Here is a 20,424-nt window from a genome sequence, read left to right on the forward strand (position 1 = left end):
TATTGTCTGTTAGCATGGTGCCACTTCAGGTTCTTGGGGCATGAACCTGTGCTGTTCTCTTTTGCTCTCTTTCTCCTTGTCTGCAGCTGCTCCAGCAGCCCAGATCACAGCGAGCCTTTCATTAACAACCACAGCCACGGCTCTTTGTGAAGTCATTTGTAGCTTGGGGATACTGAAAACCCTTCCTGGTGATAAACCTTGGAAAAGATGCTCAGAATAGGAGGCTAAGCAGACCCAGGCTTCTCTGTAGGCATAGATTTAAATTCTCTAAAAATTGTGGAAAGCATAAACCATGCTGCAATTGGGAATTTCTGATGCTGAGCAGTTTGCAAATCACACCACTAGTACAGTGAATGAAATTAGTGGAGCTGCTTTCTGAATATGACAGAGGAAATGAGGACAGTGTGTAGCTCATGTGAATTAATTTGCCATAAATAATTATTGTTTCTTTAAAAATCACCAAGTTCTCATTTGCTTCAGAAAGCACTCAGCTGCTCTTAGCACTGGGTGTGACCAGTCTGGTTTTTGCAGCTGTATTTGTTTACTTTTATCATTATTGCACCTACAGGCAGAGGTATGATTGAGCTCGGCACTGTCCAGATGGGAAACAGGGAGAGAATCTTGCCCTGGGCAACTTGTAATCAGGCTGACAGAAAAATGGATGTGCTGAAGCCCTTTGAAAACCTAGCTGGGACTACAGGCATGCTGAGCACAATTTAGATGGTGGGGTCTTCTTGCTGCTTTGTTTATGAATGCTAGCATCAGTGTTATTTCTGCATGCCAAATCACCACATGGATTTATACAGTTAAAACTCAGAGAAATTTTGGTAATTTTTATTTTGGTAATTTTTCCTGAAACATTCTTGTTAGGATCCTTTGAATAAACATACAATATATTGTTTAGTTATCCAAGGCAGATTATTTCACACATCATGAAGGTCTGTTTGGAGGCAATTTGGGAAAACTAGCCATCCCCCTGGACAATCTTGCTTCTTGAATGAGGTTTATCTTTTCTCTTGGTTTTTGAGGGAGGTTGGTTGGGTGGGATATTGAGTTTTTTTTCATTGGGGGGGGGAGGGGGAAGGTTGAGGGGTTTTTTTGTGGTTTTTTTTTTTTTTGTAAATATGACACCTTTGATACCTTTTGAGTTCTATAAGCCCTTTTATTTTCAGTAACAATATATAAGTTTCTCTACAAACTTTTTCTTGTCCACTCATCAATTATCTCAAAGAAATGCCTAGGAACAAGCTGAGGAAGCGAGATAGATTTGATTGTGAGACACTGTCAGGCAAGGGAATAAATAAGTTTTTTTCTCCCCTTTTTTTCTCCTGCATGTCACTGAACTGTTTAACTTGCAATAAATTATCAAGAACTGTTAGTAAATTAGTTTGCCCCCTGGGACAGGCTGTTGATTATTTTGTGATTTCTATTTACTTTTCTGGAATGGACTGCAGTCTCAGATGAGTGCTTCTCTCAGGAAACTCACTTGAAGAAATGACAAAAGGCCATTTTTTTCTGGATATAGATTATAGTGGGAGTTTTAAATTAACTTTTAATTATGTGAAAGAGGCTCTTTATATACCCCATTGTTTCATTTTTTATGTCTCATCCTTTATGACTTGTTCACATTGGCCTCCACCCAGTTAGTTGTGTTGTATTATGGTGATTTGATGGTGCTTACAAGTTTTTAGGAGCATTATCTGAAATGCAATCAATAAAAAGTCTCTAAGTATTCTTACATTTTTTATCAATGTCTAGCTGTGGTCCCAGGCTGCAGTGGCTTAAAGTTTAAGAGGTGAAGAACAAGATGTGTTAGACAGTTATACTGGCAAGGATTTTATAAAAATAAGTAAGTACAGTGTCATTTACAGGGCTAATGCCAACAAGGAAAAAACCCAACAACCACAACAAAAAAGTCTCAAACAAAACAACAAAAAACTGCCACCCAAAACATGCAAGAAAAGCCACCAAAACTAATTTATTTGTTTTAATGGCATTAGGCAAATTAAGTTCTTGGTGGGCTTTGGCCCTTTCAGTTTTCTCCCTTCTTAACCTCATGACAACCTTCTTCCAAATGCCATACATGCTTCTCCAAGAACAGCAGACTATAATTTTGTGACCACAGCAGTCTTCCTGTTCCTAAACAGGAGGTGCAGCAGGGCATGTTCCCCAGCTGTGTCCCTCATCAGCTGTGTTGGGAAGTTATCTTCCACACACTGCAGGCACTCATCTTTTAACACCACTCACAGGACACCTATTTTTATTTACGTCTTGTTGGTATTGATGGGAAATGTAGAGAAACTGTGATAAATGTAAAGTCTCATAAGACATTCATGTTACAGCCTCAAGAGCCACTGCAAAAATCTTGTAAGGGCAAAAGCAGTGATAAGGCTGATGTTTTGTTTGGATTCTGCTTTAGATGGCATCAGTCCCAGGGTCTGCAAAATGGGCACTTTGCAGAGTTCTGTCTGACTGGGATCAGAATTGTAAGCCCAAGACTAACCTTGGTCTCATGTTTTTAGAGCTCTGTGTAGTTGCTTGTCTTAGAAAGGAAAAGAACGATATTGCCTGGATTTTCTTTTTCCATATCAGTTATAATTTGTAGCTGAATCTCTAGCAATGTTCTTGGCAGGAGAGAAAGCTCCTGAAATCTTCCTTACTGTTTTCTGTCTCTAAACACACTGCTAGGAGCCAAGCTCATCAACTTTCCATTTCCAGTAAAATATTATGTTAAAATCAAACAAAATAGCAAGCAAACAAATGCCTGTTTTAATTACAAGCTTTTAAGGAGGATTAAATGTTAGTAAAATGAGAAAAGGGTATTAGTAGAAATGTTTGTTCATTCATTTATTAATGTCTGTATTCACTTTTAAACTACTCATTAAAATGTAGTGGAAAAGAGTCAAAATAACATTCTCCGGAACAGATAGAAACAATAACACTTGCCCCTAAATTTTTCAAATGTAGCAAATAAGCAAGAGCATATTATTTCTATTTCTGAGCTGGTTTGGGTGATGTGTATCCTTTTTTCTCTCATATGTATGAGAATGTGTGCAGAATTGCCTAAGGTTTAGTAATAATAGCATTCAACTGGGATGAGGACAGGACTTGTTCCTGCAATCACACATATGAGTGCTCTAACAACTAATGAACAAAGAGAGTATCTGTGCCCCAACAAATATTTTTAACCATATGCATAAGGTGGAGCATCCCCAAAGGGAGCTGTTCTCTCCCTCTAAGGCCCTCATGGGCCCCAGGAATCATACTTGTAAATCTGATGTAAGTTCTCAGCAATACATTTCAGTTATGGAAAAAAAATATGCTTTTCAATAGAAAAAATATTTTAAACATTCTCTTCCAAAAGCACCAGTCAACACCACTCCCAAGTACACCCAGAGAAAACTAGGACAACAGCTACCAGGTATGTCTATTTACTGAAATCCTTCCTCAATATCAAATGGGTATTTTACAACTGCAAAAAATCTAAGCCCCAGTGGAGAAAGGTTTATTATCTGCAGTGCTGCTACAATCAGCCACAGCAGTATTGTATGCTTCTGAATAGAAAAGCTCTATTCTTCAGTGAAGTCCTTTTTTTATTAATGAGATTCACCCTAATGGGACCAAAAATTACTTTAAAAGACATTTTCTTTCTGCTTTTCAAGGGGTTTTTTTTACAGTCCATTTGGACTGGATATCAAAGATAAGGGGAAATATTTCAATAGCAAGAGCTTTTATAATTAAGCTTTGTAGCCTACATAATGGAGATGTGGCAAAATTCAAGTGAAAAATAATTACTGTTTTTCCAGCATTTGCCTCTGCTCCTCTCCATTTTTTCTATCTCCCATTTTCTCCTTCAAACCCACATAATCTGTTGTGACTTAAATATGAAAGACTTGCTCAGAGCAGCTCTTTCCCCCAGGTTTGTGTTTTCCCTCTTGGTCTAGGGGAGAAGATCTGTTCAATCTTTAACTATACCCAGACCTCCTTTAGGGCGAGTTCCTACACTTTTCAAAAGGGATCAGGAGCTTCCTGAAGGAAAAGAACTTTAACAGCTCGTTTCCTAGTCCCAGCTACCCCTTTAGGTATGAAAATGGGCAAAAGCAAAATACATGTGAGACACTTCTGAAGCACTTTGCAGATGATGCTAAGACAGGCAGGATGTTTATTGTTTTCCAGTCTTCAGGAGCTCCCACTCACTGGGCCTTTCAAAGCTCTCAGTGATTAGAGTCAGCAGCTTCAGCAGCTTTGGAGGTGGCCCATCTGGTTCCTTGACTTTGTTTGTGTTTGCAAATGTGTATATTCACACTCACACACACATACACACACATTTCTTACCTACAGGTTTGGAAAATTCTACTTTTTCTTCATAACTTCTGGCAGAGTTATTAATTACCTTGATCTCCATAAAAAGTGCTCTATAAAACTGGGAGAGAGAGGAGTAGGTGTGCTGGAAGTTGATGCCTCAGCTGGTGTTTGGGATGTCTTGGGTGCATTGTGGGAAGACCTTTGCCTGTGAAAACACCTGATGAGTATTTGGGATTGGACGGGAAAACTTGTGCAAAGTGAGATTCCCCGGAGCAATGTTTTGTGAGTTCATTTTTGTAGTCTTCCCAGAAAATTCTTATACAGCCTTTTAACAGCTGAGATTCATAATAAAGGACCACAAAGCATACCTTTAGTATTTTTAAGACAGAAAAGTGTTTATCTATTAGAGAAGATGATGAGGTCCTGATCAATCCTGTATGAGTGATAATTTTAGCCACCACAACTGCCTTTTTTCCTTCATGTTTTCTCCCTGTCCCTAATTACCATCCACGTAATTTCTCTTTGAGCTTAGTGCAGATTTTGCTGTTGACAAATTAATGGCTGGTGGCTAGGAACTGTTTGAACTGTTTCTTCATTAATTTAGATCAAATCACATACTGCAGTCATTTGTTGTGCATCCATTATCCTGTTTGGAAAGCATTGTTTTATATTTTTGTTCTGTGATGTGTTGAGGCAGAAAATATTTGCAGTTTAGTTGGAGGTCTACAAAATAAGCTCTTGAATTAGATTAATCTGTGAATGCCTAAGCTAAAAAGGTCAGTGTGTGCCTGTTTTTTCCAGTAAATACTAATGTTTCTGGAAATATTGGTGGGAAAGAGTGAAACTTGCCCATTTCTGCTTTTAATACAACTTTTTTTCTCTTCTTTCTTTTTTCTTTTTACCTCTTAGACACAGAAAATGTTTTTGTTTCATAGGCAATATAAAACCAGGTTAGGGAACATTTCCCTGCTGTGACAAGAATTGGTGCTATGCCTTTCCCAGTGCTATTTCCCTCTCAAACTGCTGATTTAGAGCATACTGGAAAAGACCATCTGATTTAGTTCTTGGTACACTGGAGTGCATTGATTTAAACCCTTTAAACCCAAACTTTTGAATATGTGAACAAACCTATATGGGGACTACCCCTCAAAGCATCTCAACATTAAGTTTTGCCCACTTTGGATGTAGGAATCTACAAGGGATACATCAAATGATCACTTTTGCTGAAGAATTAGCAATAGCCAGGCTGACATTGGACTTTGCAAGAAGATCAAAGGACTCTTCTGTTTTTACTGTGACCTTTGGCATATTCATGCCTTTCTCAGCATCTGGCGGAAATTCCTAATTTGCCTAATGTGTGCCAGTTTTTTTGAATTCTCAGGCTGGCAGCATGCTCTGAAATGTTTTTGAAGAGAGCATTTCTCAAGAAAATTTGCACTGTCATGGTAGTCAAGTGGCAATGATGTTTTGGTTCTAGCAGGTTACAGATGCATGAGGTTTGCTCCTGTGGAGGGTTTGGGATCAGCTTATGTATCCCTACCCTTCTCTAAGTGAAGAGACTGATGAACTGAGTTGTAATTGGTATTCCCTAGAGACTTGGCATCATCAGCCCCTTTGAGGTATTTAGTTCAAAAGATCTGGCTGATTTAGTTAGATACAGGTTGCTAACAGGGCAGAAATTTCATTCTGTTCATCAACACCACTCAGAACATCCATAGCTGTTTCTCTGCAGGCATTCATTATTATGATATGTAAGCACCCTTAAACTTGATTTCACTATGGTGAATGCCCTAAAGGAAAGCCAACTATTTCAAAACAATTTTCTTTTATTATCTGATTATATTATTTCAGGCTTGCTTAGGTGCAGTGTTAGCCAACTGTGCTTTGTTCAGTTCCTCTGAACACATTTTTCTATTAAGGTTCTAACTCTGATGTTCACTCCCTCTTCAGTATGTCATATATAACCAACTGCTCCAGTTGCTAACCAGCTTATTTTAAGATCCTGACCTCTAAATGTTCATTCCACATCCTAAAGTGCCTAATATGTAGCTGATACTAGACAAAAAATATTGCACCTCCTGTTGTGATATTCCAAATGATTAATGAGCTGACCACAACCCAGGGGAGAAGAAACTATGATACATTCTTTCCATTAGCTCCACCAGGACAGCTTCAGATGGGCTTTAATTGTGTCCTGAGATTATGTGATTAGTGTAGCAAATAATTCTCAGGAATCATCCTTAATATTCCCATTTTCCCCTCCCTTATGGTGTTTCTCCTAGAGACTAGTTGCTGTTTTGAAATGCTTCTGTGTGACAGCTTAAAAGGGATTCTTCAAGGGAAAATAACAGTTCTAGATGAAACTGTGAATGCTTAACATGAAAAGTAAAATACTGTTCTGGGGTGTATGTAAATTCCTTTCTATATGTATTCCACCCAATTCAGTTGGACACAGAAGCAGACTTATTAGATCCACTTATAACTTAACATTTGTGAGGAGTGATTTTGTAATGCATCTTCCTGGGAAAATCTACAAGATTAAACTGCTATCTGGGAGCCATTTTATATTACTCTCTGCTTGGAATGACCTTGGGCTGATTTTTTAGGTATTGTTTTTCACCACTCTGAGAGTAAAGGGACTATATTTCACTCTCACTTAGGTACTCTTGAGTTATCAGGTCTCTCATACCATCTAAAATAAAAATCATAACCCTTTGCAGTCCACTTTGTGTGTTTTATGAATGCTGCCTGAGAAGCAACATCTCATTTACAAGTGGCACCAGAAGCTTTAGTAATCTTCCTCTCAGCCAAGTATATCTAATAACACATGAATAACATAAATTATAAACCCAAGACAAATAGATGAGTTAATTAGTCTTAAAAACGTTGAGGGTGTGATTGCAGTGCTATGAAGCTCTGTGAATGCTGCCCTGAGATTGGCACTGCTGGCACAAAGGCCATTTCCCATCAGAGCTGTGCAGGCACAGAGGTCTCTGTGATGGTGTCACCAGGTGATGCCCTGTGCTCAGCACCTCGTCTCCAGTTTGGCTAAGCACCTTCACCTAGGCATTAGCACTGCATTTCTTCATGGCTTTAAGGGGAAGGAGGGCAGATTTAGATTGCCCTAGGATATTAGGGAGAAGCTCTTTACTGTGAGGGTGGTGAGATGCTGGCAAGAATATTGTTCAGAGTAGTTGCTGATGAGCCCTCTCTGGAAGTGTTCTATGAAATTATTTGACCTCAGTGGGGATGGATTATGTGTTCACTTCATTAAGGGTTTTTTCCCTGGAGTGAGTCCAATTCTTTAGGATTATATCCCCAGAGATGAATCCTTTATGTCCAGTGGGAGTTCAGCCTACTGGGGATGGCTGAGAAAGGATAGGTTCTTCCTGGCCATGCTTGGCTTCTCAGTGCATGTTGCTGTGTGCTTAAATGAAGAGTCTCTATATTTTTTTCATTTCTTACTCTGCCCAAAAAAGGTTTCTTCCTTCAGGGTCAGCATGGAGTGCTGAGGAGTGTCTTCATTTCTGACCTTATGGAGTATTATAGAATTAAAAACTAGTGTCTCATCTCTCACCACTTACTGCAGAAGTCTCCTATAGCAAGTCAAATGCTGTGACTGTAAAAATTTATTAATCATGGGCATTTTTACTTTTTATTTTTTTCCTTTGTAACACTAGAGAAATAGAAAGGAAAATAAAAGCTACAATTAAAATTAAGATCAGTTGCTGCAGTTGAAAGAGACAGCACAATTGTAATATGTTAGAAAATTGCCTTGTTTTAGAGAAAGTGCTGATTAAGATCAAATTTGTCTTGAGTTTAAATTTTGATTGGATGTAAACTGAGGGGAGGGGGGTTATATTTCAGACACAGTACAAATGATGCATGTTAATATCCTCTGTTTATTGCCACTTGAAATTGCAGCATAGCTTTGAATTGCTGCCAAATCTACATTTAAGACTCCCAAGTAATCACTATGATTATTCCAAGTCTTCATGGTAACAGTGAAAGAAAAAGTCTGATATGCAGAGAACTGTAGCCTAAACCATCAGAATCTTTTCATTCTTTGGGGCTTAGATTGTGATTCCACTCATAGTAGGAATGGTTAGACAGGCATATTGGCCAATCAGTCTTGAAAGAGTGATTAAACAAATGGATTTAATTATGTTATTTTCAGATTTGTTTGGTTTTTCTGTTAACTCCTGCGTCACTGACTTTTCCTGTAATGAGGAAAAGCATGGCTTTTATTTAGTTTTGGAATGGTTGAATTCCTATATTGGCATGGTGTGGTATTTTCCTTTTTTATCGAATTTTTTTCCTTTTCCCTTTGCTCATCTATAACAGATACTATTTTTACTCTTTGTCTTTACAATCCATAGGGCTGTTTATCCATAGGGCTGTTTATCTCCTTGAAATATATATATTTTTTTTTACTTCTGTGTAGCTACTGGCAGTTGTAGACTTATATAAGACCTGAATGTATACATGTGTTATTGTGGTTTATTTAGCTGGATGGAAATTATGTACTGATGTCTGAGATAAACAACATAATATAAAGCTACAATTGAAAAAAACCAGCAGAATCTCACAGGAGTGAGAAATGATATGGAAAATGTTTAAAAGGAGCTCAAATTTATCTGTGCTTAAAATCTGTTCTGGTTTTTAAATGCTCAGTTATTCAAGGAAGAAGTTTATTTTGAGGGAAAGCCATCACTGCTAGCTGGCTCTCCAGACAGTATGTCCCAGTTGCATCCCTTCATCAGCTGCTTGCAGGAGGGTTTTGCTACTTGTTCCACTTACAAAGTAAATAAAACTTGCTATGGAAAGCATCTAATGTGGATACAATATTTACTCTGGAGCATTTTCCTAAATAACTAGTGTTAGCCAGCAGGCAAGTCTGAGCACCCGGTGTGTTAGCTGTGGGAGGAAATCTGTATGTCTGACACATAATGATCAGTTTAAACTATTGAAATATAAATCACAACACTGAGGGAAATTCAAAAATATTTATTTAAATGAATTATGATGTGTGTGAATAAAAGAATAGTTAGCAACCCTGCCATATATGCTTGCAAGTCTACAATCTGTAGGCTATTTTTTAAATGGATTTAACTCCAAAAGATACATAATATTTTTTGAAGGACAGCATTAGCAAATATCACAGCGCATTTGCATTACATTATAACAAACATCTTCCTTATGATTTCAGTGCTGTTGAGTCCACATTATGAAACTTTGCCATGCCTATATTTAAGCCTCATTAACAGTGAAAACCACTCCCTATTTTATGCATCTCATTCCTTTATTATTTTGAAGCCATAATTTTGATATCTTTGGAAGTGTACGATTTATAGGGTCAGGGAAAAAAAAAAAAAAGCAAGGGAGTATTTCTGTGGTCCAGAGATTACTGTTCTGGTCTAGTGCAGTTGATGCCTTTTCTGGGAAGCAGGTCCTTCTCTCTATGTTCTGGTCACGAACCAACAGGAACGAGCACGATGTACCTCTCTCAGCAGGAAAATAGTTTGAATTTATTTATTTCCAAGAGAAAATAGATATTTTAAGCCTAAGTCACAGACGGGAGTCTGGCAAGTAAGTACAGATGTCTGTGCTTGGCATAAACACTTCTTCACTCCCCCTTGAGATGCAGGCACAAGGACAGGGCAGCACATGGCAGCCACATTCAATTTCAGGTTCATGCCATGCCTGCTGCAGAAAACCTAATAAATGAGTGTGTCACAAGAATCTCTGAATGCTGTATCTAGGCCACCAGCAGCTACTGGTGGAGTGTAGATAGCAATGAATTAAACAGACACGGAAGGGACAAAAAGCCCGAGAGACAGAAAGCCATTGGATACAATAGAAATAAGAGAAGGCATTTGTGAAGGTGTCATTTACAGAGACTTTCCAATAAAAATGTCATTTTCTTTCTCTTGGGTAAATTATATCATTAAAAAATACAAGATTTTACAAAGTAATGGGTTATTATTTTGCTCTTCTTACTGACCTAGTCATGCAGCTAATGGAATAGATTTACCTTAATATGTGCTTTAGTGTGGGATTTCAGCACTGGACCATGAACCCTGAAGTATCTGCAGTTGTCTCTCTTGTTCAACGATGTATTTCAATAAGTGCCCTATTTGAGGTATATGAAAGCTCTAGAAATTAGTGCCACTGTGTATGTGCTTCAAGGAAAAGTGCACATGCTTAAGTTACTTGTCAAATTGGAGCATCTATAAATGTTGAATTTATAGTTTTCCCCCCAAGACCAATTGCGGTAAAAGCTCAGCCCAGCTGTCATATCTGTATAATTCATTAGAAGTTTCAGAATTTTAACTTCAGCTCTGCTCTAAAACAGTGACTACATTAAAACTGTACTGTTTTTGTTAATCTCTTTCCTTCTGTGTATTCACATTATTGTGATTCTGTTTGCATAAATCATTGCCATTTATCTCTGTAAGCAATTTACAGTCACTGTATCACAGTGATCAGTATTCTGTGGTGTTTTCTGCAGCATTTGCTGAATATTCTAAATACATTTTGAATTAAGGATTTTTTCAAATTGTTTTTGAAGTATGAGCTAGAGAGAGCCCAGTTGGACTTCAAAAATCCTGTTTGTTTGCAAGCTATCAGTTGATAAAGGCAGATTTTTGAATGACAACTGGACTTTTTTGATCTGGAAAAACAATCAAAATGGATCCTCACATTGGCAGTTTTAGAACCATGATGTTATAGCAAAAGGTGAAGAAGTTGAAATTACTGAAATTCTAAATAAATTATGTGGGGAGAATTTCTTTGTTACTTAAAGCTTAACATAAAGATCACCCAAGGAAACAGCTCAAGATATTATCTTGAGTCAAGGCATTGTTTGGACCTGAGAAGGAAATACAGATGATTTGTTGGCATATTCTTCTGCGTCAAAGTGAATTGCCTTTTTATTCAAAATTTGTCAGGAAGAGGAGATGATGAAACAATGGAGAGATATTATAAAGAAGTTATTTCTCCTCAGTCATTCTTCTGCTATGGCAATGATTGCTTTTTCATTTAGTAGCCTCACTAGATAAAGAGATATATTTATATAAACATGTTAAAATAAGTCATTACTGGTAGTATTTTCCTTTTTTTTTTTTTCGTTAGTCCGGAGATTTTATCATGTGGCCTCATGACCTTTGTATTAGCACCAAAACCCAAGGCAGTCATTCTGAGCAGAGATGAGAAGCATAATCAGTTTGGTGTGGATTCCAAGAGAAGTCATAGAATGTAACATTCACAGGTTTGGTCAGGGAAGATTAATAAAATCTTACCAACGTTTTATCTTAGGTGATTTGACTTTCTTGTCTGCATAATTTTGATATGTAAGATAAGATGTGTACAAAATCTGACATTATTACAAAAAAAAAAAACAAGGCTCTGTTTTCTGTTACAGAGAAATCAGGCTTCTGAAGGCTTCTTGTTGTTTTTGTCTTTTAGATAATTCTTGTAAGTTCTTCCCATAATGACCGTGACCAAAGCCTTTTCATAAGCACAGATGAAGGAGCCACTTTCCAGAAACAACCCATTGCTTTCTTTGTGGAAACTCTCCTTTTCCACCCAAAAGAAGAAGATAAAGTACTTGCTTATACCAAGGAAGGCAAGGTAAGGCTTGAAGATACAGCATTCCTTTGAAATTTAGGAATTTCTCTATTAAATAAAGTAATTCTGACATGCTGCTTAGTGTTGGGTTTTATGAAATAACAATTGCCCAGAAGCTAATCATGTAGTGATTTCTTAGATTTATTTAAATATTTATTTAATTGATGTCCAAATCTATGTGGTTATGGTAGTTTCAGTCCTGGAATTTTCAGTTGTTATGGATGTTGGGAATATTTATCCTTCTGCATAATACAGTTAAATAATAATGAAACATGCTCCTCCCTAGAAAGTGACCATAAACAATTTCTAGTACAGTAGCAAGTTAATGAAGTTGAAATATTGCCTCCACAGGCTGTTCATAGAATATAAAATAAACTCATACAAAACAAGCTACACACTCACATAGAAGAATAGGATTTGTAGAATCAGTGACTCTGTAGAAATGTACGATAATGATCTCCCTTATAGTGGCTTTGTACCACTTTCAAATTCAGGAGCTGTTACTGTTTGTTAATTTTTATCCTCTTTCAGATTTCTTGTGGTTAAACTGTGAAGTCAACTTTCTGGGTGGGTTGGGCTAAACCCTGATGAGTGTGCGCACCATCTCTAAGTGTGTAGCTCATCTCTTTTCCACAGTGCCAAAACTGCAGCTGCAAACTCACTGTCATTCCAGCCTTGACTCACTTTCACCTTTACTCCTGTTTTAAACTTAAATTGGTAAACTCCAGTCAATTTTACCCTCATCATACCTCACAGAAAGTGATTATTTAGGTGGTGAGATTAGTCTGAGAAGTTGCACATACTGCAGCCAAATACTGCACTGATTCCAGTGATGTTATACCAAGTCACCCTTTTGGACATGTTTTTGAATATATAAGTTAACAGCTGATCCCAAACCAATTCATATTTACAGGGGTTTGCAAATAAAGGTAGAACTAGAATGAAAAACAAAGCAAACCAAACTAAGTCACAAATTGAACCAAATATTTTACTTTGCTTTGGTTTGAAATCCTAACACAATTACAAATAATTTGAATGCATGTTATGTAAATAAAATACATCAGGGAAGCCTGAAGTAATGAAAAGCCTTTGTTATGAAAATATTTTTTTTCAGTTTGGCTTTTGTTACTGACAGTAAATATAATTACTGAATTTTTTATAGTTACAGAGTGGCAGAATCATGAAGTGTAAGAGCCCAAAGGGTATGAACATGTCCAGCCCACAACAAGAGGGTAGAAGTGTTTGTCAGAAGAGAGCAGGACAGGGAAGTACAAAGTGAAGCAGTTGATTTGTGTTTTGATCAATTAAGCATGTTAGGAAGATTTTCAGGCATTTTATAATTGGATAATCTCCCAAAAGGAGTGAGGCTACTGTTTTCCATGCTTAAAATGTGACTGGACCAAAAGAATAAAAAAGGAACTATAAAAATGATTCAATAAGGAATAGTTCTGCAGGAGTAGCTGGAAGGGTTAGGTAATCTGATGGACTTTCTCAGGCTTTCAATGACACAAAAAAGAGTCAACCATAAAGACTTCCTTGACAAGTCCTACATCTTTACCTTGGATGTGTAGGAATGAAGGATGCCTTTAACTATAACTGGGTCAGTAACCTGCTTATGTTTTGTATGAAACCTGATCTATTTGGTCTAGAAGGGAGAGGAAGATAAAGTGGTATTTGCAGAGAAGGGTTTGAAAATCAAAATTGCAACTTGACACAAGAAAAGGTCACTGTACTAAAATCAATGATCTTGAGAGATAGTGTTGATCTGAAATTGCCCTGAGGAGTCAGTACACTCTAGGTTTTTTAGTTGAGTAACTTTACCTTCCCTAAAAAAGGTAGTATCAAAATATAATGCAATCTAAAACTCTAAACTGGAGGAACTATTAGCTTCTGTTACTCAAATAATTTCTAACAAAGGCACTTTGTAAGAGACTGCAAGGAGACTGCAAGGAATGCAAGGAATCAGGTCCTTCATAAATAGCAGTCAGCAAGGCTTCTTTGTCTATTGGAGCATCTTGGCCTTTTTCACAACTTTTGATTCGATTTAGGGCTTATTTCATATTGCAAAATATGCGTTGTTCTTTCATTCAGAACCCTAGATTCTGTTTAAATAAATCTCTAGCCTCTAGCTGACACCATAAATGAATGCAAATCCAGTCAATGTGGTTGGATTAATCCATTTACTGCCTCAAATCTATACACTCTTTTTCTGCCAACCCCTCAGTTATAATGAATAACAATCATCTATTTGCTGAGCCTACATAAATGCTTCTAGATGTTTTTAAAAAATTGTCAAGGATGCAATGGATTTAATTTTTCACTTGGAAGCAGAAAGGATGAAGTAATGGTAAAACAGAAAAATATTTTCAATATTTTTAAAATGCTTCTCCACATATTTATTGAACAAGTGAGCATAGGCAAAATTATAAGACCTATTAGACCTGTTTGCTTCAGCCAGAGATTTTAGCTGTCTATTAATATAATTGTTTTCACATCCTATCTAATCTCATTTAATAGTTTTATCATAAGTGCCTATTAAAAAAATACATATGGATCACTTGGGTTTTTTAATGCAGTAAGTTCAATGTGTACATAAGTTATTTTTTATCTCCGTGTTATTTTTTATATATTTCATATACTGTATCAGTTAAAATTTCATTTGAGTTTGAATATGCCTTTTTAGTCCTACTTCACTCTCCCTAACAGTGAGATTGCAGGGCCTTCTTCCCTCTGCAGAAAGCCAAACTGTTCACTCATAAGGTACCAGACTTTGATCTTAACTGTGTGTGTGAGCAGATAGTTTGGCTTTGGGGAAGTGGGAGTGGATTTGGTTTGACCTTTGGCTTCTCTTGTACAGGTGTCTCTGTTCAAAGAGCAAGAATCTTTCATTTTCTGCTGAAAATCACTGATGACAAAACTATATCCCTTTGTTCATGTGCCAGTGTTGTCCCTAATCCTAAACAGTTCTCTTCCCTCTTGCTGGGAATATCTGAATTCTGGGCTTTCTTTGCAGCTCAGACAACAGGGTTAGGATAGTGCATTAAATGATCATCTCTCCCAGATTTAAGCAGTCCACTGAGGGAGGTTACTCAGTGAGCAGGGACTGTTTAGAAAAATGGTAAACCCAATGGTTGTCTTCTCTGCAATGCCTGTGGTCACAGGTGTTTGAAGAAGTAAAGCAGCTCAGGTTCTTCACCCTGCTCAGTCCAGTCCAGTTCATTCACAGCCACATCCAATCCCCCAAAGAGGTTACTCAGAGCAGGATGTTGTAAAATTTCCTGATTGCAGCAAATCCTAAGCCACATAAAATTAATAGCAAAAATTTAGCAGCAAATCAGGAGCCTGGCTCTGCAGCCCCATCATTTAGATCTGAGGATGAAGATTTTTTGATCCCCAATCATTTCTCTCTGTGCATTGACTGGATCAATGAGCGCTCTGAGTCCTCATTGTAGTTTCCTACTCTGTGGTCTGTCTACTTTAATCAAGTGTGCAATGGAAGGAACCTCAGTTATTGTGAAGTGCAGATAACTGGGAAATTCTCCTTTATCTCTAATTCAAACTTCAGTGAATTTACCCATAGAGTTTATGCTGCATTACCTCAACCTTTATCTTTGCATATTAATATTGCTGTTTTTCTATAAGAGAACATAATACAGAACTGTGGGGGCTCTTTATCTTTTGTCATTGAACCTATCATTTTAAAACATAAACATTCCTGACTACTCCTTTTAAGATACTTTCCCCCAGAACATTCAGTTACTGAATTGGTGAATTCTACATCAGAGAAGAACAGTTTTATTTGCCTTTTTATCCCTCTTATTAGATATATCAAGAGAAAACCCATCTTATGTAAATTGGATCAAATAAGAAATGCATGCAGACAGCGGGGGGCTTTAAATCTGTCTTTTCAGAAGTCTGATAGAAACTTCCTATTTTAACTAGAGGAAACACATTTTGAAGGCAAATACTAAAGGAAGGAGATTTGTTAAGAGCTATTTTAGATCCCACATTATTCTGGGGGAGAACATCTTTCATCTGCAGTTTGGATATCCATCCATATCATTAGCATTTGGGTTTTTTTGCCAGAGGGGAACTCTTTGTGGATAAGGTGGAGCTGGAATCCTTCTCCTCCAGGCCATTTTGTGCCTCTGTGCTGAAGGACCACTTCTCGTGGGTTACAAATTAGTGTCTGTGGAGCAAACCCATAAGTGCATCTTTCATCAAATCTCTTAAGCATTTCTGTAATATATTTTGGTCCTATTTTATCAGAGTTTTAAATGCACTGACTTCCTAGCTTAAGTAGTTTTGATGGCATTAAGGCTTGAAGCATAAAGGAAACATTTGTGCTTCTTTGGTCAATGAATGGGAAGAAGGAGAAGTGCCCTTTTACCATCCCTCTTGTGTAACCATGCTGAGGTAAAAAAAAAAATCTGACCCTAAATGGATTGTGTTTTCACAGTAAACAAAAAGTCATTGTTGCAACATTTTCTTTATTATAGATGATATTTTAAAATAGGTTCCCTATGAAAGGCAGTTACTCTGGAACACAAGGTACTGAGCTCCTGGTAATGTGTTTTTGGGCTTGCTTCATTTTTTTTCTTTTAATTTGTGTACAATCTGTCTTTCTAATAGTGATATAGGGCCTGTCTTTGAAGATGCACAGTATTATCAGTTTCCTATAATCTAATTTTTCACCTTCTTTTCTCCTTTTCTAGATTTATGTATCTATTGACTTGGGGAAAAAATGGAATCTTCTGCAGGAACGAGTTTCTAAAGATCATTTCTTTTGGTAAGAAGTCTGTTATTTTTGAAATAATAAAATGAGCAAAGAAAGTATTTAATTCTCATCCAGAAGATGTTTACAGAGGTATGGATGGGGATGGTGTGAGCCTTGGCATCCTTTGCAGATGATGGCAGTGATTCTGTATCCTCTATTGCAAAGTCATACTCATGCCAGGGACCATACTGAGTATCAGCACATGGAAGGGTTATAGGTCTGGATCTGTGGAGCCCAAGATTTAAAGAAAGCTGCAATGTTGAATGAAATTGCTCTCCATTTTACTGGTGACATTGATCTTTAGAAAGGAGAGGAGTCTTTTTGCAGAGAAAGATCTATAATTTTTTTTTTAAGAGAGGCTGGATCATACCTACTAACTGGAGTCATATATACACTTGCACTACGAAGGAAACTGGTGAAAATGTGACTTTATTGAGAACATATATATCTAATTATTTCATTTTCAGCTCAAGTGTTGTGCAGGTATCTCACATTGTGTATATGTGTCTCACAAAGTATTTAAGGAGTGATTTAAACAGGTTGACAAAATGTTTGAAAAGTTATTTGTTATTGTCCTTATTTTAACAGATAATTTTTTTAATGGTATAGCTTCTTTAAAACCAAAATTAAAAGTTTGATAGTGTTTCAATTAATTTTATTTTTCAAATTGGTCAGTTTGACACTCCCACCTTTCACATTTAATTTCGGTGTGTAAGTACGTATTTTTTTATTACAGGTTTAAGTCATACTACACTAAACACTTGTGTTCCCTAAATGGCTTTTAACTTCTAAGTGGACTCTGATCCTTGTCAGTTGTGCAAAGTATAATTTTCCATATGTCTGTGGAAACGTATCCAGCTTTTGGTGGTAATTTTGTAGTGTCCTGGGGGTGTTGCCAGTATTGCAATAAATGCCTGATCTTGGTTTCATCTGTGACCCTCCCAATTTTTCATGTAGTTGTTTCACTCTTGTGTTGAAAAAAATACTCATCCTGGCCCCACTTGGGGTAAAAAAAAAGCAACAGAACAAAACTTGCACAAACTGATTACAAAGCACACAGAGGTGTTAGGGTGCCTGCAGATACATGGCCACTGCCAAAGCATAATTTGGTGAGCCAAGGGCGTGCTGCACGTGTGCTGATGCTGCTGCTGCAGCCAGGCATGGGAAAGGTTGAGTCTGGGGCAGGGGCACAGGGACGGTTCAAACCCTGTCTGAAAGAGCTGGGAGCACAAGACCTGACCTGCCCTGCTGCCCTGTTGGTCTCATTAGCCCTGGGCACAACACACACAAGATTTTTCACACTTCCAAGTGCCTCATTTTCAATCTGCAACCTACTTACTGCCCATAATTTTATATAAGTAGCCTATGGTTGGGTTGTAGAACATTCATCTCATTTATTCCAGTTGCCCTCAACTTCATCTGCTGAAACAGTTGAGTTGAGCAGACACTTTCTGCTTACCTGCTCCTGCAAAGTATAGATTTGGACAGCTATTGAACAGCTTATTTCTGCACAGCAGATGGAGTTTCGTAGGCCATACACTTTGCAGGTCTTTTAAATACCCTGTGGAAAGGTATGATTGTTTTTAAGTAGCACTGTGTGTCAGAAATGTCATATCTGCCTTATAACCAATTCTTCCCCAGCGAGATTATATGGGATGTAAATCATGAGGGCATGTGGTTATGTCTTTAATAAAAATATTTTAAAAGGCATGAAGTCTGGAAACCATCCAAGTCAATAACAGGTAAGAAATAGTAGTGGGAGCCTCTCTCTCACAGACTTTTTCTGTTGGAGTTTTTGCTCATCTGACACTTAGCACACTTAAGTTATGAAAAATACAGAAAGCTACTGAAATGTGTCTCAGTTTTGCTCCAACCCAAATAATTTGTCTCTGTTTTCAGTATGTAAAGATTAAGGCCTATGAGGGCATGTTTAATATTAAGTCTGTATTTTGCTGTTTCCTTATGTTTCCTTATATCATTTGATAGGAATAACTCCAATGTAGTTCTTCAAAGTCATGGTTGTTCATAAATGTCACATTCCTCACAAATAAGAATTATAAATTTGAAGATTCTGTACATTTATAACCAGTAGAAATAATTTTTAGGGGGTTGTTTTTCTCTTTTCTATATCACCAGAGTGATTTCTCTCAAAAACTGTATCAGCCAGCAATAGCAAGGGTTTGGAAGCAGATGTTCAGCGCATCACTACCAAATTATCCTTCTCATAAACTTACATAGAACAAAGATCTATATTTTACTTCTTTCTCATATGGAAATTTACAATTTATAAAGAATGAGCTGTGAGTGGAGAGTTGGACATGCTTGCTTTCCAGTGGGAGTTTGTCTGTCATGTGAGACTTTCCAGTATTTCATGGCCTTTGTCACCCAAATTTTCTGAGTGATAGATAGAAACAAGTGTTTGGTCATTTTCAACAGATGTAAGAATTGGGCTTTGTAATAGCTTGACTGTAAGGACAAGTCTAGTGTTGTTTTCCTGTCAGTGTACATCTGATGTGTTAAAAATATTGTGCCAAACTAATTGTGCATCTCATGATAAATGAGGGCATGTCTCTTGCTGATCGTGGCTGCCTGTGCCAAGAACATTTCACTGGGCAGATCTTTAGCAGATGTTTCCTCTTTGATTTCAATTTGATTTTTGCCACTGAGGTTAATAATATAGCCTAAGATTTTTATTTCAGTCTGGTAACTACAAATATTATCAGTCGTAATATTTTCCTGTGCTTTGTAGAAACCATTTTTTCTGTGCCTCCAGAAGCAGCCAGATCTTCATGCATTTCCTGAAAAAGCTTTTCTTTCTGTTTTCAAAAAGAAATGAAGATCTAAATACAATTAATTTCATAGAATGTGTTATGTATTTATGTTAAGGGAAGGTCAGTCGAGACTGAGTATTCTAAATATTTATGTTCAGAAACATGTTATAGATTTATAAGCAATATATTACTATCATCTTCAAGGGCTTATTTGCTTACCAAGTGTTCTTGATCCTTCCTTAAATATATTTTTAGATTTTATGTATGGAATTTGATCTTTCATGATAGTGAAATGGAAATATTATTGGCATCAGTGGAAAGTGTATACAACCATCTCTAATTTAGGACCACAGAATATTTTCTTCTGTGATACGGTGTGATCTTTTCTCACACCATCGTAGCTGATTTTTCTATTTGATTCATTTATTCTTTTGGAAGAGAAAGCTGGCTAACCCTTCATAAGAGCTGGTCTTCTCCGAGCATTTTAGGAGGCAAAGGAGGCTTCCCAGAGGGCTGGTTGATGCCCCAGGCCTGTCAGTGTTTACGAGGCATTTGGGCAATGCCATCAACCACTTGCTTTAAATTTTGGTCAGTGTTAAATAGGTCAGGCAGTGGGACTGGAAGGTTGTTGTCAGTACCTTCCGACTGAAATAGTTTATTCTACCCTATTCTAAACCAAAGAGTTATAAAGCAAAAGCATGAGAGGCAGATTTGAAACTAACAAAAAAATACTAAGTCACACTGTAATTAAAAAGAATTGTATCAACACATAGAAAGTAAATATTATATTTCTATATAAATACTAATTAGCAATTTTTTTTTCATTTTGAGCAACTTCTTTTTCTGTAAAATTAAGAAACTTTACTTGCTTTGACCAGTTTTACTTGTGCCTACAAACTGCATTTGCCCAATGTGATGATTTCTGTTTAGGAGATGTTATAG

At 37.1% G+C, this 20,424-nt stretch overlaps 1 protein-coding gene across 4 annotated transcripts in view; it reads left to right on the forward strand.

Moving 5' to 3' along the window:
* The window catches only part of SORCS2 (sortilin related VPS10 domain containing receptor 2), a 519,673-nt gene that overhangs the window by 410,862 nt on the left and 88,387 nt on the right, over nt 1-20,424 (forward strand). For all 4 annotated transcript variants that reach the window (XM_054290103.1, XM_054290102.1, XM_054290105.1 and 1 more), the window contains exons 4-5: nt 11,773-11,937; nt 16,650-16,723. In XM_054290103.1, the coding sequence (XP_054146078.1) occupies nt 11,773-11,937; nt 16,650-16,723 (239 nt within the window). The remainder of the gene's footprint in view (nt 1-11,772; nt 11,938-16,649; nt 16,724-20,424) is intronic.

This window comes from Melozone crissalis, unplaced genomic scaffold (assembly GCF_028551555.1).
Source record: "Melozone crissalis strain CALT ecotype California unplaced genomic scaffold, PUWL_Pcris_2 ptg000006l_1, whole genome shotgun sequence".
NCBI lineage: Eukaryota > Metazoa > Chordata > Aves > Passeriformes > Passerellidae > Melozone > Melozone crissalis.